The 17,679-nt window shown below is 35.4% G+C and overlaps 1 protein-coding gene and 1 long non-coding RNA gene across 7 annotated transcripts in view; one reads left to right on the top strand and one right to left on the bottom strand.

Moving 5' to 3' along the window:
• LOC112664683 (uncharacterized) overlaps positions 1–17,679 on the bottom strand; it is a 70,750-nt gene that overhangs the window by 12,991 nt on the left and 40,080 nt on the right. For 2 of the 3 annotated variants that reach the window (XR_004805924.2, XR_003139888.3), the window contains one exon: positions 3,753–3,835. The exons of the other annotated variant lie outside the window; for it this stretch is intronic. This is a non-coding gene — a long non-coding RNA (uncharacterized LOC112664683). The remainder of the gene's footprint in view (positions 1–3,752; positions 3,836–17,679) is intronic. 3 annotated transcript variants of the gene reach the window in all.
• ASXL2 (ASXL transcriptional regulator 2) overlaps positions 1–17,679 on the top strand; it is a 151,204-nt gene that overhangs the window by 108,822 nt on the left and 24,703 nt on the right. For 3 of the 4 annotated variants that reach the window (XM_049096202.1, XM_025454465.3, XM_049096201.1), the window contains 4 exons: positions 4,733–4,848; positions 8,359–8,488; positions 9,269–9,412; positions 17,487–17,650. In XM_049096202.1, coding sequence (XP_048952159.1) covers positions 4,733–4,848; positions 8,359–8,488; positions 9,269–9,412; positions 17,487–17,650 — 554 coding nt within the window. Of the gene's footprint in view, positions 1–4,549; positions 4,649–4,732; positions 4,849–8,358; positions 8,489–9,268; positions 9,413–17,486; positions 17,651–17,679 lie in introns of all 4 variants that reach the window. The other variant, XM_025454467.3, reaches the window with a different exon arrangement.

The following is a 17,679-nucleotide window of genomic DNA, read 5'->3' as shown; positions in this document are numbered from 1 at the left end:
ATGCTCCCTACAGGGAGCCTGCTTCTCTCTTTACCTATGTCTCTGCCTCTCTGTGTCTCTCATGAATAAATAAATAAAATCTTAAAAAAAAAAAAAAAAGAAATGAGTACAAGTATTAAAAGGCCTATACTAAAAAAAAATAAAAAATAAAAAAAAATAAAATGTCTATACTATGTTTCACCAAAACAAAAATATAGGTAAAAAAACAATGGAAGGATGCAAATTAATATAAATGATTTCTTAAATGGGAAGAGAAGTAATAAAGGGGTCTCAACAATGGAGGGAGCTAGATTCATATGGAAGTAAGTTGTTTTATCACTTTACATAATTAAAACAAGTTTTTAAAATATACTTTCTAGAAATAACAAAACAAAGCAAACTCGAGTGTATGTCAAATTTGTGGCATAATGACATAAGTAAGTTTCTAGGGATATATCTTAGTTATAGGAGATCAGACACCAAGAAATCCTTAAACTACATTTAGTAGTCTCATTTTCAGGAATTATATAGGTATACTTTCTTTGAAATTAGATCTATAGTAGAAAGCAAATTAATAATTACAGTAATGTTATTAGGAAGCAGGATTATCAGGGGAGAAGAGAAGTGATAGAATTATAGAATCAGAAAAGTTAAGTGACAGTCCTGTCATCTTAAATTCGAATTTGGCATCTATGCATGAACTTATTTTTCTCTTTATAAAAAAAGGGACCTTTCTTGTTCTAATTATTGAAAAGTCCTAGAACCAGTGATAACCCCATAACAGTGAGCACCCCGTATCGTGCAGCACGTTTTTTTTTAAGTTTATTTAATTTTTTTTAATTTTTTTTTAAAGATTTTATTTATTTACTCATGAGAGACACACACACACACACACACACACACACACAGAGGCAGAGACACAGGCAGAGGGAGAAGCAGGCTCCATGCCGGGGGCCCGATGTGGGACTCAATCCTGGGTCTCCCGGATCAGGCCCTGGGCTGCAGGTGGCGCTAAACCGCTGAGCCACCGGGGCTGCCCCGAGCACATGGTTTTTATTTTTTTATTTTTTTATTTTTATTTTTTTATGGTTTTTAATAACATTTCCGATTAAATGGGTCTCCAGGGTCCTTGGAGAAGTGGCTGATCCAACTAGGGCAAAAAAATATGCAAGGTTGCATGAGACTCTGTGGCAGGTAGAGAGGAAGCAGCTAGATACTGCTGAGGCCATGTCCCAGAGATGGTTTACAACTTGAAAGCTCTCCCACCAACCCAAGAGGGGGACCCAGTTTGAGTGCCAAATTTGTGATGATTGTTTTTGACTTAAACATTTCAAATACATAAACATCTGTAGGTTCATAGTGACAGTTTAAAATCAGTTTTACATACTATTAGTTTTTTGAAACTGCTATAACAAATTACAGCAAACGAGGTGCCTTAAAACAACAAAAATTTATTTTCTCATGTTCTGGAGGCCAGAAGTCAAATCAGGGTGTTAGCAGGGATACACTTCTACAGAGGCTCTAGGGGAGAACTCTGGTTCTTGTATTCTTTAGCTTCTGGTTGCTGACTGAGTTGCCTTGTGGCCATATCACGCAATCTCTGCCTGTCTTCACCTCACCTTCTTTTCTTTCTGTCCTCTGTGTCACTGGATTTAGGACACTGAGATAATCCAAGAAGATCTCATCTCAAGAGCCTTAATTACATCTGGACTCTTTCCAAATAATGTAACATGCACAGATTCTGGGGATTAGGACATAACTTTTTGGTGGCCACCATTCAGCCCACAACAAGTACCCACTCATTCTGAAAATATACTGAGTTTGGATCTTGGCTGTGCCCCTTACTGTCTGAGTCCTCTGCAAACTAATTATATTTCCTGATACGTAAAATTTAGATAATATTACAATATACAGAAAAATGTATATATTTGAAATTTATGTATAAATATATGTCCTTGGATTGAGCCCTGCTTGTACTTCTCTCTCTTTCTCTGTCTCAGATAAGTAAATCCTTAAAAAAATAAATATATGTCCTTTATAAAACATTTTTGTATTTCCTTGTGTGTATAGAAAAAATGTCAGTAAGGTGCCAACCCAAACATATTATCTAGTTATTTCTGAAGGTAGAATTGGAGGAGTTTGGATGGGAATAGAAAGAGGACTTGTACCCACTTGAAATGCTGTAAAAATGATCCTAGCATGCTGTTAGATGCATACAAGATAGTTACTTTTGTTTGCCCTTATTAATAAAAATGTGTCTGAAGAGATTGTAGCCACTAAAAGTAATTATGAGAGAGAAGTTTCTCACCATGTGTTTAAGCCTTTAATATTTAAAAGTTAGGACAAAGTTTAAGTTTCATAGAAGTTGAGACCTGTATTTAGTCAATTCTGGGAGATAGTCCCTACTGGTGGGTCCTGAAATTTTCATGATTTATTTCAGCTGGCTTTGAGATATGTTTATGTTTCATTTGATAGAAAAGGTTTTTGCCTTAAGGGGGAACAGTCCAAATAGTTTGCCCTGGCAATTACAGATAGCTTTATTGTCTCTTTTTCAGGCTGCAAAATGGAATTCTTATATAGTCTAATGGAATTATTTTGTTTGTTTTCTGTTTATTGTCAGGCAGTGCTTGAGGGTTAGGAAATGTATGTTTTCAGATTTCTGCAAACCATTAAAAAGAAAATGAACAGTCAAATGTTTGTTAATAGTCTATTTATTTTATGTCCCTTTAAAAACATTGGTCAAAAAAAAAAGACAGGAAATAACAGTTGTTGACAAGAATTGGAACCCTCACACATTCCTGTACTATTGTAAAAATGGTATAGCCAGTTTGGAAGACATTTTGACGGTTCCTCAAAAAGTTAAATATAGAGTTGATATAAGACCCAGAACTTCCACTTTAAGATCTGAACCCAGGAGAATTGAAAATATATGTCTCAATACAAAATCATGCTAATGAATGACCTTCATATCATTGTTCAGAATGACCAAAAGGGGAAACAACCCAAATGTCCATCAGTTAATGAATAAACAAAATGCAGTGTATGCATGAAATGGCCTGTTATTCGATGATAAGAAGTATTGATACATGCTTCAGTATGGATCGAGCTTCAAAACATGATCAGTGAAAAAAGCCAGTCACGAAAGAGCACATATTGTATGATTCCATTTATGTGAAAGGTCTAGAATAGGCAGATGCAGAAAGTAGATTAGTAATTGCATAGCACTAGGGCCATAGTTAGGGGAAAGAGAGGTGATAGCCAGCCAGTACAGGACTTTTAGACGGGTGGTGAAAATTGATTCTGGTGGTGGTTTTACAACTTTTAACCGAAGCTATTAAAATTTTTACACTTCAGGTAAATTGTATATTATATAAATCATATCTCTGTAAAGCTGTCATTTTAAAAAAATTGGTCAATGTAAGTAGACTGAGGATGTGGTTTCTTTCTGTTGCTCAGTTATCTCCGGAATTATCCAACTTTTATGTTTGTATGATAAATCACAACAAACTTTTTTTTTTTTAATTTCATGCTTACCACATGTCAGTTCTTTCCCATATATAAACCTTATCATAAGGATTGGAGTTGAAAGCCGGGTATGCCAAGTATGATCAGTCATCATCTTACTCTTGTCTGCTGTTGTCCTCTTTAAATGTTATCTACTGTGTATTCCTTTCTTAGGACATACAAGAATCTGTTGAAAAACTGTTTTCCCAAACTTGTGTATTCCCATGAACTATGATGCTTCTGCATTTTTATGTCAAGTAGCTACCTACCAGCATACTTTATGTGGTATCTTCAAGCTCTTTAGCCATACCATGAAATGCCATTTTGCTATCCAGGCCTTTTTGTCCAGTTACTATGGAAAAGAGAAGGTGTTAGTAAGCATGTACTCTTCCAGAGTCATCCCTAGCAGTAGTGATTATTATTTTTTATTATTTCTATTATTAAGGGGTCTGAATCAGCATATTTTGGTTATCTTTTATCATGAGTAATTCACTACTGAACTTTACAGAACATAAAAATCTAGTTGCTGTTTTATTATAATAGGTATATAAAAAAATAGGGTATATAGGCTTCTGAAGAGAAAACCCTCATTTACATCTTAGCTTTGGCTAAGCTCTGATGAGATATAAAACAACTTGTGATGAAGTAGAGAGGGGTTACACCCTATGCAAGTGTATATTGCTTCTATTGGAGAAATCCTAATGCACCCTCTCACATTGGCAGGCCTGAAACTATTGATTTTAAGAGCTGAAGGAATATAAGAATTAAAGCTACAGTAGAGTTTTTGAAGTAGAATGGCCTTATTACTTTCATTTTAAAGATAAGGAAAACTGGGACCCATTCAGTCAGTCCTGGGCTCTTTCACAATATCATGTTGTCATTAGATCTACCTTAAGAACATACATACTGTCCAACAAGCTCTAGAATCTCCTCTGAGTTTTATCTAATTTGATGACTCATGGTTTATATTCTGCTTCCTGCTTCAATCAATCTATTGAAAAATCACAGAATGAAAAGTAATGAATACTAACACACATCCCTTCCCCATCCTATCATCCTTCACTAGAGCTTTCTGAGGAAATAAACTGAAAAGGGAGGCTGTTTGCAGTAGAACTCCAAAAAGAAGATCCTTCCCAAAAGTGTTTGGTCACAGTTCTTAATACAGGTAGCAGCATATGATTGGGGAAGGAATGGTGCTTGATACCAACTCTGATAACCACATTTTTTATTATCATTTTCCCCCTACTAGTATCGTCTAGACTGTCACAGCCATCCTCTCCCCAGTCAGGCTGCCCGTCACCCACCATTCCAGCAGGTAAAGTCATTTCTCCATCACAGAAGCACAGCAAGAAGGCACTAAAGCAGGTAATTATGCTCATCTCTGTTTATCAAAAGTCTAATCTATGTTAAAAATTCGTGATTCTGGAAGGCATTGGAAATTTCTTGAAAGGACATAAGGTCCTAATTTTGAGGAAAAATTTCTTGCAGTTTTCCAATTCGGATTTAATAATTTATGGACTTCTGTGTTATAGGTTTGTGGTAGCTAGTCTTTTTTATCATGGTTTAAAAGCTCTTCATTTGTTCCTAATTTGCTAAGAGGTTTTTAAATTGTGAATAGGTGTTGAACTTTTCAGGTTTGTTTTCTTCAGCATTTATTGAGAGGGTCAGGTTGCTTTTCTCTTTAAATCTACGAACACACAGACTTCCGAGGCTAGGTACTCTAGGGTAACGCATGCTTAGCTGTCAGCAATAAATTCTACATGTTTGTTACATGTTTTTAAATATGATAGATTTTTCTTTTGCTTGGATTTTGCTGTTTTCTTGTACAATTCTTGTACAATTTTGGAATCAGGATTCTAGCATTAAAAAGTTGGGGGCAGCCCGGGTGGCTCAGCGGTTTAGCGCCGCCTTTAGCCGGGGCGTGATCCTGGAGACCTGAGATCGAGTCCCACATCCCACGTCGGGCTCCCTGCATGGAACCTGCTTCTCCCTCTGCCTGGTCTCTCTCTCTCTGTGTGTGTCTCTCTCATGAATAAATAAATAAAATCTTAAAAAAAAAAAGTTGGATAGCTCTCTGCATTTTTCTAGATTTTTGGAAAACAATCATAGAATTGTTTTCATAGCATTTCAGTTTCATCTGTTACTGGTCTCATTTGATTCCTGCTTTTTCAGCTAATTTTGGAAAAATGTTTTTTCTTAATTTTGGATATGTATTTCTCTTAGAAAATGGTCCATTTCACTTGACTGTTAAAAATATTTGCATAAAGTTGTAGTAGCATTCTTTTATGTTTCTTTTTTGTTCCTCATTGTTGTTCATTTATAATGTATCTCTTTCCCTAGGGCTACTTGCCATTGGTCTATGTTATTGGGCTTTTCAAAGAACATTTTTTTTTGAAATGCAAATGGTCAGTAAATATAAACTCACTACTAATTAACTGAACATTAACAGATTTCTTTTATCCTCAGATTCGTATAAACTAAAGAACTTTATCAGATGTTGGCAAGTGTGTAGAAAAATGGCTTCTGGTAGTTGCTGGTGAAATATAAACTATCATATAGCTACTTTGGAAAGAAATTTTGTGATATCTATTAAAATTTCATTAAAATTTTAAATGCCCATACCTCATGACTAAGCATTTGAACATTTTGGAACTTAGGTTAGAAAAATACAGATATACATACCAATTACAAACACACAGAAAAATATTTGTATTGATGCTTGTAATAGCAAAAACTTGCAAGTAACCAAATATATATCAGGGAATTCCTTCATAAATGATGGTGTATCTATATGCTGGACAATGATACAAGATTAAAAGTTTGTAATGTGGTTGTTTTATATATATAGACATGGAAGCATCACCACACTATAATGTTGATTCACTAAATTTAAGTTGTATTACAACATTTAGAGCGTGATACCACTGATAAACAATGTATTTTTAATAGAGACATACATCAGTGTAAGAAAAGCTCAGTAAGGAAAATTAAATTGACTGTAGTTATCTCTGAAGACGAGGGGGCAAGACTGAGTGGTCAAGAGGGTTTAGCTTTATGTTTGAATTAAATGGTAAAGATGTAATCGTGTATTATCTATATAATTGAAATTTTAAAAATTATGTAGATCTTAAAGTATTAAAGGAAGTATTTAAAACAAAAGTGATTTTATTAAAAGCTTCGGAATTTGATAGCATTGATTGCTGTCTGTCTGGATAATCTCATAGCAGTTGTTTTTTTATAAATTCTTTAGAAGATTTTAAGAAGTATGTGATGCTTCTTTCCACAGGAAAAAAGGCATGTATTTTTCTAAACCTTATTAGAAAATGCATGACATGTTTACTACTCCTGTATTATACTCCTGTAATCCCAAGAGTCAAATGTATTTTCTTTAAAGAATACCAGTATGGAAAAATACGTTTATTAGGTTGTTGGTATGTAAAGTAATACCTTGCCTCCATTGTATACTTTTTATAGTATTAGGTGAGAAAAATTACTTCAAAATAAGGTATCCTTTATCACAATATGAGGGTTTTGTTATTGTTGTTCTTTTCATTTTAAAATAGAATAGGAACAGAGTTTGTAAGCTACTTAGGGAGGAGAAAACTGAGTACAGTTCTTAGGCTATAAGCTACTCTGTTTCCATCATGTATCTGAATTTACATGTTCACAGCAGGAATAGATGAGATCAAATGGTTCTATTAAATTTTGCATTAACCTGGAATGATGTGGATATTGTGAGAGACTAGGAAAGACCCACTGGCTGCCACCCAGGAAGCCTATGAATATTTTCTGTTCTGATTGCAGAGAATGAGAGAGAAGCTATAATCAGTAAACAACACTGACATTTTTTATACATTGTACTCCTGCCTTGGCTTTTATAAATGTTGAAGGTGAATGTAAGCCAGCCAGATCCCTGACTCACTCAGTTAGTTTTTCCCTTTGGCAGCTTAGGTCAAGATCAGTCGTTGCCTATGTAACATAGCCTGAGATGAGTGTGAAGAGGTAATGGGAACCAAGTAGCCAGTTAACCCACACTTTTTTGCATGATGGTCTAAAGGTTAAAACTTAAACTGGCAATTTAGCAAGGTCATAGGTTTCCAAAGTTTTCCTGAAATGTAGCTTTACTTTCTTAATTTCTGTGTCTTTTTTTTTTTAAACCTTGAGTTAAAAAGTTGCCTTCATATACTTTCATGACTAAACTCTAGGAAGTTAACTCTCTTCTATTTTTTTTTTAATTAGTTAACTGTCTTCTAATTCATTCCAAATAGTTTAGAGTATTCTACAAACTAGAAACATTATAGAAATAAAAATATGCTGAAATAGCCAGAAGAAATCATACTATGTTTTCCAACCTTCCTTCCCTTCTATTTACTGCTTTGCTATAAATTATGAGGATTTGGTCTTTGGCTCTTACAGGAGATCAGAATCAAGTAATTACTTAACATCTATTGTTCACATGTATCACCTCTGAAATATATGTAAGCTAAATATTTATATTTATACATAGAGCTAATGCAAATGAGTCTCTTTTTTGGTTGAAGGCTTAGAATTTTATTTCCAGAAATGATTGAAAACCTCTAATTTTCTGCTGCTACAATTACGAGAAGTCTGTGCATTACTGGTGATTTTTAAGTTCTAAAAATGTTCGTGACTAATTCTCACATTTATATACAGGAGTAATACTACCAAAAAATACTCAAACTCTTAAGTATCATTTTGGCCTTGCATTTAATTGGTTTCATTTAGGGTTTTGTTTACTTTGATAGCTTTCAAAGAAATTGGGTGATCAGCATGTTCCTCACCACTTAAAAAGCAGTCCTTCACTGTGTTTTTACTAAAAAATTATTTTGTTGCTTATAGAGTTTCTTTTTATAGGCTCTAAAACAGCAACAGCAGAAGAAGCAGCAGCAACAACAATGCAGGCCAAGCATGTCCATCTCCTCCAACCAGCCTCTTTCTCTCAAGACTGTCAAAGCAGCCAGTGACTCTGTACCTGCCAAACCTGGTAAGCAGACTTGGGTGTATTTCCATTGGAAGTTTCTTTTTCTAGTATTTTTTTATACCATTTTTCCAGTTTGTATACCATATACTTATTTTTAAGTTGCTCGGATTATTTACATAGCCTGTTACTGCAAGATCATTGATATAAATCCATTCAGCATAAATGGGAAAATTTATGCAGAATCATCATGCAGTTATGAAAAAATAAATTGGCGATATTTGCATGTTAGAATGAAATCAATGCCTGACTTCCAGGATTTCTAATCTAGTAATATTTGGAAGCCTCTAATCAGTGACCTTACAGAGCTGATGTTGCCAAGACACTGAGACTAACCTTCACCAGTCTCTCCTTTAAAGATAGGAAATTTTCCTAAGAATATTGGCTACCTTTGAATTTCCATTGGATATAAACACAGTCCTTTGGATTCTGGTTGTTGTTATTGTTATTTGTTTTATTTTTCATCAAAACCAGATTAGATACAGAGTTTGTATTTTATTACACAGTTCATTTTGATGCTAGCTGATTACATGGGCCTACCAAATTTAAGTGGTGTTCTGCAGACCTTTGCATTTTGTTAGGAAGGAGATTTACCACCAGAAGCAAATAATGTGCTGGGGGGAAGGAAGGGATTTTATTTTACTTTTTAATTCTGATTTTGCAGACTCAAAACACATTTGCAGGGTCACATTTCCTCATATGTAACTCCTTTCAGTTTGTGTTTGATTGATTGATTTCTGTCTATAACCCTAATGTCACCAGTCTTTGATATATTTTTTCTCTTAGCAATATGGGAAGGAAAGCCATCTGATGGGCAGTCAAGTAGCCCTCAGAACTCAAACTCTAGCTATTCTTGTTCAGTTCAAGTGGAAAACCCCTTGTTAGGCTTGGGGAAGAAGGCATTCCAGAGATCTGACAGGCTCCACACACGTAAGTTAATTTACAAAAACTTCGGTTCCGCATCTTAATTTGTCAACTGTGTGTTTGAATTTCAGCAGCTGTTGTGTGGTTTAGTTCTTTTTCTGACAATAGGCTGCTTTGTCTAGCATTATTTATGTCTTATTTCTTTGCACAGAGAAGTAGAAGGACTCATAATTAAACATAGTAAATTGACCCTTTTTGCCTGTTCCTTCTGAAATCCCACTAAGATGGGAATATGGAAATCCAAAAGATTAGATCCATAAGGGTGAAGAAAATAAAGAGACAACAGATGGGCAAGCAGTCAAGAGATTTTCAAAGATGAAGACTAGATGGAATTTTTCACCGAGCCTAGCAACAGATACCAATAATAAGCCAGCTAAGGCTGCAGACACCAGAAAGATTCAGGAATAGGAGACAGCATGTATCACAGTGGGGAAGGGTGATGCCTAGGATTGAAAAGAAGAGCCTTTTTTGAAAGTTAATAAGAAGCAGTCTGATGCTTTACCATAGCAGGAGGTAGGTTTATTTTGAGGTGATAAAACCATATAGACTACAAACTCAGAGATAACAGTGGTGGCTGAGGACAGATAATGAGGCAATGTACTGAAATCAGGGAAACAAGAAAAATATAAAGACTAACAGTGATCCTTCTGCTTGACTTCCAGAATGTTAGTAGTAAGGCATGTTCCTGTCACCACTACTTCCTTCCCTCCAGCCCACTGATGTTCCAGCAGGAGATGGGTGGGTTGGTGCCTAAAAACAGTGAACAACCTCAGAAGAAAATCTGCAGGCAAATTTATAGATTTCATACTAAATAGAAATCATCTGGGTCATACTTTTGTGAAGTTCACCAGTCTATAAGACCCACCTATGCACCCTAAATTGCCAGTCAGCCTTTTTTAATGCCTTTGTTTTCATTGTGATTATTCACAATCATCTTTGAAGAAGACCTCCACTATGAGACACAGAATCTGAAATACAGATTCAGAAAAAACAGGCAATTCAGGAATATTTAAAACAAATAACATCAAAAACTGTAATATCCACAGAAGGATATAAAAGATGATATTGCATCCATAAAAGAGACTATTTTAAAAATTGAAAAATAAAGAGAGTATTAACAGATAAGGTAGCTGAAATTTAAAAAAATAGAAATATTAAAAGGTGGGGTGCCTGGGTGGGTAGCATAGTTGGTTTAGTGTCTAGCGCTTCGTTTCAGCCCAGGTTGTGATCTTGGGTTGTAGGATCAGGTCCACGTTGAGCTCCACGTTCACCGCAGAGTCTGCTTGAGTTTCTTCTTCTCCCCCCCATCCCCCACACCCCATGCTTTCTTGCTCTCTTTCACTCACTCAAACGAATAAGTAAATCTTAAAAAAAAAATACTGAAAGGTGAAGAAATATCTCTGAACATAAGTCAAAAGAGAGATTCAAAAGTAGAGAGAAGGTAAGAAAACTGGAATACCAATCTAGGATATCTGATGTCTAAAATAGTAGAACCATTAGAAAGGACAGAAATTAAAAGGGGGGAGGGGAGGATAAGATAATAAGAAAAATCATACAAGAAAATTCCAGGGAATGGAAAGCCCCAGATTCCAAAGATGAAACTACATAATTGATGTCAAGAAACATGAATAAAAAGAAACCTGTTCCAAGGCACGTTTCTTTGAAATTTCAAAGCATCCAGGATAATGAAAATATTACAAAAAAGCAACCAAGGAGAAAGAAAATACTTCACATACAAAGATGTAAAAATTGAGATGGTAAACGTAGCAGCAGCAGAATAGAAGCTGAAGGGGTAGTACAGGGATGCTGACAAAATTCAAAGGAAAAGTTATTCTATGACCATTTATATTCCAGACCCTTCTAAACTATTAAGTATGAGAACAGAATTAATATTTTCAGACTTAATTTTTTGTTTTTTGATTTTATAAAATTATTTATTAAAAAAACAAATGATAGTTGGGAGGCTTGGTGGCTCAGTTAGTTAGGCATCTGCCTTCGGCTCGGGTCATGATCCCAGAATCCTGGGATTAAGCCCCATGTGGAGCTCCCTACTCAGCTGGGAATCTGCCTTTCCCTCTCCATCTGCCTCTTTGACAACTCATGCTCTCTCTCTCTCTCTGAAATGGGTGAATAAAATCTTTTTAAAAATAAATAAATAGGGACACCTGGGTGGCCCAGTAGTTGAGCATCTGCCTTTAGCTCAGGTTGTGATCCTGGCGTCCTGGGATCGAGTCCCACATCAGGTGCACCTCGAAGAGTCTGCTTCTCCCTCTGCCATGTCTCTGCCTCTCTGTGTCTCTCATGAATAAATTTAGATAGATAGATAGATAGATAGATAGATAGATAGATAGATAGATAGATAAGATAGCTAGCTAGCTAGCTAGCTACCTGAATGGCTCAGTCATTTCAGCATCCAACTCTTGATTTAAGCTCAGCTCATGATTTCAGGGTCATGAGATGGAACCTCATGTCAGGCTCCACACTCAGCAGGGAGTCTTCTTGAGATTCTCTAACCCCTCCCCCTCACATGTGCATGTGCCCCCCCCAAAATACATAAATTTTTAAAAATAATAATAAAATTAAAAAACAAGTCAGAATTCTTGAAATCTGGGGGGACCTGGCTGGTTCATTCAGTGAAGAGTGCAACTCTTAATCTCGGGGTTGTGAATTCAGGCCCATGTTGGGTGTAGAGATTACTTAAAAATAATAAACCTTTAAAGAAAAAGGAATTCTTGAAATCCAACAGTTGCCTTTCTGGGTTTGATTTAAATTTTAATTATATTGCACTTGGAAGATTATGCTATGTTATAGAGATGTAGAGGCATTTCCAGTCCTGCAGGAGCTGTAGCTTAGGTGTCTCCTGGCACCTGCAAAAAGCAGAACCTATCGAATTTGTTCTCCCCAAGAAGACATTTAAGTGAGATGTTAAGGCAGGAGGAGAAATAATTCAAAGATTATCAGGCACAATATATGCAATGAAATGTTAAGAACCTATTTTACAACTTGCTGGGGATGCCAGCTTCTTTGCCTATTGTCCTTATTCCAGCAACCGGACAGCCTCTTTGTAAAGTCTGGTTTGATTCTGGGTGGACTGTAAAATGGTGCATTTTTCTTAGGGGCGATTCTGCAATAAACTGAGCATATCCTTTGATTATTAATTCCACTGCCAAATATTAAAAATATTCATAAATTACATAAATACTTGTAAATGGTACACTAATATGCCAAATCACAGTTTTCTAGAGATGTGATGAACTGAACAAAGTTTCTTCCTTATGGAGATTATATTCTACTTAAATGCATTTAAACAGTTTTACTGTTTTCATTCAATTGCAGTAGAGATGTCAATGTAAAAAATTGAGAAATTATGGACTGAGAATTTCCAACTTCCATACTATAAACTAGAAAAAATTAATCATAAGAAAGAAGGCATGATGCATTTAAGTTTCACTTAATGGCCAAGAAGTAAATGCAGGTTCATCTTGTCATGCAAATAAGCATTAACGGAAATAAGATGGGAATTTTTACAGCACATGCCACAATGAGCATTTTTTTGAAAAATTTGTGAGAGAGGGAGAGAGCACGCACAAGTAGGGGGAGAGGCAGAGGGAGAGAATCTCCAGCAGACTCCTCACTGAGTACAAAGCCCAACTCCAGGCTTAATCCCACAACCCAAGAGATTGTGACCTAAGCCAAAATCATGAGTTGGACACTTAACTGAGCCATCTAGGCATCCCCCAAAGAGTATTTTTTAAATGTATGGAAGAAGCTGTACATTTTATGTAAAACAAATGATAAAGCTAAATTTCGATAATTCACATGAAATCTTTTTAGTTTACATTGATATAATTTGTTTTAGACAACTTCAGTAAAAATTAATAGTATATTACATCCCAGATTTAATCAGAAAAAAAAACATAGCTCACATTTCAAGTATAATATGATAAAATACAGCAACCTAAACTGAGGGGAAAAAAGGTCAACTTTATTTTTTTTTTAAGATTTTATTTATTCATAAGAGACACAGAGAGAGAGGCAGAGACACAGGCAGAGGGAGAATCAGGCTCCATGCAGGGAGCCCGATGTGGAACTCGATCCCAGGACTCCAGGATCACGCCCTGAGCCAAAGGCAGATGCTCAACTGCTGAGCTACCCAGGCATCCCAACTTTACCAAAACTGGAGGACTTTTTTAAACTTTAAATTCTAGAAATGAGCCAGTTAGTGTAAGGAACACAAAAATATCGCAGACACTATTTGATCAAGAATACATCAATATAATTTACAACTACTTCTCAGTCTCACTTAAGGAGTTAAGTTAAATTTTAGTGGGGCACCTGGCTGGCTTAGTCGGTGGAGCATGCAACTCTTGATCTCCAGGTCACGAGTTCAAGCCCCACATTGGGCATAGGGCTTACTTTAAAAAATTTGTTTTAAGAATTTTAACTAGAGTTTGACTCATGTGAAGGTACAAAATGAATGCACAATTAGCAAAAGCTATTAAAGGAATGCTGACACTCATTTCATCAGTCATATGGGGAAGCAGAACTAGGATGCTGCTCTCTCAGTCCCTAGAGCCATAGCAACATTGTTTATGCAAACCAAAAAATGGTAACCACCTATGTGATCATCAGTGGGTTTCTAATTAAATGAGTCATGGTATATATGTTGGAATATGGTGAAGCCTATCAAAAAGAGATGGCTTTGTAGGTTGTAGTTTGGAAAGTAGTTCAAGATATTCAGTGAAACAAAAGACATAATATAATTGATATGTATTTTGTGATTTCATTTATTCAAATTAAAAATATCATCTCTGATAGGACGGGGTTTGAATGTAGAAACCTGTACTTTTCATTTTATATATTTTGATACTTTTTCAGTTTTGGAGATATTTACTTTCACCTCTCAAATGCTGTGTTTAATATCATTCAATTTGAAAATTTTAAAAATATTTTATTGTGATTTTTCCTTTGTCTCAGGAGTTATTTTGAAGTTTTAAAAATTTTCTTAAAATATATAGGGATTTTTGAGAAAATTGGACAGACACATACAGAAGAATGAAACTGGACCACTCTCTTACACTATACACAAAAATTAAAAAATGGATGAAAGACATGAATGTGAGAGAAGCCATTAAAATCTTAGAGGAGAACCTTTGACCTCAGCCACAGCAACTTCTTGCTAGACATGTCTCCAAAGGCAAGAGAAACAAAAGCAAAAATGAACTATTGGGACTTCATCAAGATAAAAAGCTTTTGCACAGCAAAGGAAACGGTTAACAAAACCAAAAGATAACCGACAGAATGAGAGAAGATATTTGCAAATGTCTTATCAGATAAAGGGAAAAAACTTCTCAAACTCAACATCTGAAAAAACAAAAAATCCAGTCAAGAAATAGGTAGAAGACACGAACATTTCTACAAAGGTGACATACAAATGGCTAACAGACACATGAAAAAAGGTTCAACATCATTCAGCATCAGGGAAATCCAAATCAAAACCACAATGAGATACCACCTCACCCCGGTCAGAATGGCTAAAATTAACAAGTCAGGAAACAACAGATGTTGCCTAGGATGCAGAGAAAGGGGACCCCTCTTAGACTGTTGGTGAGAATGAAAGCTTGTGCAGCCACTGTGGAAAACAGTATGGAGGTTCCTCAAAAAGTTGAAAATAGAGCTATCCTATGATGCAGTAATTACAGTACTGGGTATTTACCCTAGGGATATAAATGTAGTGATTGAAAGGGGCGCTTGCACCTCAATGTTTATAGCAGCAATGTCCACAATAGCCAGACTGTAGAGGAGCCAAGATGTCCATTGACAAATGAATGGATAAAGAAGTGGTATATGTATACAATGGAATATTACTCAGCCATCAAAAGGAGTGAAATCTTGCCATTTGCAATGATGTTGATGGAACTAGAGGGTATAATGCTAAATGAAATAAGACAGAGAAAGACAAATACCATATGATTTCACTCATGTGGAATTTGAGAAACAAAACAGATGAACATAAGGGAAGGAAAGGAAAAGTAAAATAAGATGAAAACAAGATGAAACAGGGAGGGAGGAAAACCATAGAGACTCTTAACTTTAGGAAACAAACTGAAGGCTGCTGGAAGGGAGGAGGTGGGGAGATGGGGTAATTGGGGGATAGACATTCAGGAGGGCACTTGATATAATAAGCACTGGGTGTTGTATGCACTGAATTCTATCTCTGAAACTAATAATTTGGTATATGTTAATTATATTGAATACAAATAAAAAAAATTTTAAAATATATAGGGAGTTGGGGGCACTTGGCTGGACTTTATGATAGCTCTACCTCTATATAGTGATAAACAACAGCCTCTAAAGGCACAATGCCTGGGTTCAAATTCCTGCACTGTAACCTAATAGTACAATTTTGGGCAAATTATTTACCATGCCTCGGCTTCATTTTCATCTGTGAAATATATAATTATACTTTCTTACTTTATAGAATTATGAAATAAACAAGTTAACACATGGTCAGTGTTTAGTGCCTGGCATTAATGAAGCATTACAGAAGCATTTGTTGCTGCTATTATTGATTATTATTGTTATAATTACTACTAATATTATTTGAAATTTACTGAGACCTGATTGTGTTCATTCCTAATTATTGTATCCTCATCTTTACAATCACGTTCTTTATTTCTTTAATATTTTATGCAGCACCGTTCTGTATTTTATCTGTGACAGTTTCAGTGATAGTAGTACTTTTAGGTCTAAACCTTTTATTTTTTGTTTCTATTGACTCTGTGCACATCTGTTGGTTTGTCAGGGGTAGTCTGTGAGATTTTAATTTATAGGAATTCTGTGGGCCTAACTTAAGGGAAATCCTTTCCTCTTAAGAGAGCTTACTTTTGCTTCACCTTCAACTAGGAACAGAGGTTATCCACATTCAGGATTGTATAGTTTTGTGCATGTATTTCTAAAGATAAAATTTCTGGATCTTAGATTCTGACACACAGAGACACTGGGTGTCTCAGTGGATGAGCTTAGGGCGTGATCATGGAGTCCTGGGATTGAGTCCTACATTGGGCTCCCCTCCCCACAAGGAGCCTGCCTCTCCCACTGCCGGTGTCTCTCATGAATAAACAAAATCTTAAAAAAAAAAAAAAAGATTTCAACACACATGAAATTTTGGTATATATTATTAATTTTTTTTCCTAATACGATTATATAAATTTGGGACCCATCAGCGGTATTTGAGAGTAGTCTGTGCTTTTTCTCTGTGTAGTCTCATTACTATATTGCAGTATTTGCCATTTTGATAGGCAAAAAAGAGTTCATTGGTTTAACTGGCATTTAAAAAATATTAATACTGTAGCATATGTTTATGATTAGTTAACTATGAATTACCTGTAATTTCCTGTGCTCACTTTTCTAATGGTGGTATTTCTTTTTCATATTTATTTATTGATGCACTTAAAAACAATTTTTTTAATATCTATCTATTGCTCTATGCTCAACATGAGGCTTGAACTCACAACCCTGAGATCAAGAGTCTCATGTTCTACCGACCTACTCAGCCAGATGCCCCATATAGATGCACTTTTAATATGAAGAATAGTAATAAAGTTTTGTCATGACTGGCAAATGTTTCTGTCAAGTTAGTCTTTTGTTTATAATATTTTTTGCCATTTACATTTGAAACCTTTGGATACTCAAATCTGTCAGTCATTTGAAAGTCCCTAATCTTTTGATTGTGACTAAGTTTCTTGAAATCATGAAGCTATTCAGTTATAACTTTTTTGGGGTAATCAAAATTAAAATTTAAAATTGATAAAAAAATTTTCATGGGAAGGGAAAAAGGATCTCAGTATGATATATAGATCTGAATTTTTCTGGATTTTTTTTTTATCATTGTATGTGTCATCCTTGATTTTGTTAGTCTTAGAAGAAATTTCTAAAAACCTTAAGTGTTCCCTTCTTCACTGTGTGATATTTAAGTAGTCATAACTATGATTTTTTTGCAGCCCAGGGTAAGCTATATGTTAGATAGAAACAAAAATGTAAAGGAGGCCCAAATGATTCTTTTCCCCTGTCTTTGTAGGGCAGATGAAAAGGACTAAATGTGCTGAAATTGATGTTGAGACACCAGACTCCATTCTGGTTAATACAAATCTCCGAGCACTGATCAACAAACACACCTTTTCAGTCCTTCCCGGAGATTGCCAGCAGCGACTGCTTTTACTACTGCCAGAGGTGGATCGACAGGTGTGTTATTTTTAAGCATAAGCAGTTTA

The sequence above is a fragment of the Canis lupus genome, chromosome 17 (assembly GCF_003254725.2).
Source record: "Canis lupus dingo isolate Sandy chromosome 17, ASM325472v2, whole genome shotgun sequence".
Classification (NCBI taxonomy): Eukaryota; Metazoa; Chordata; class Mammalia; order Carnivora; family Canidae; genus Canis; species Canis lupus.
This window is presented reverse-complemented; position numbering and strand designations above follow the sequence as displayed.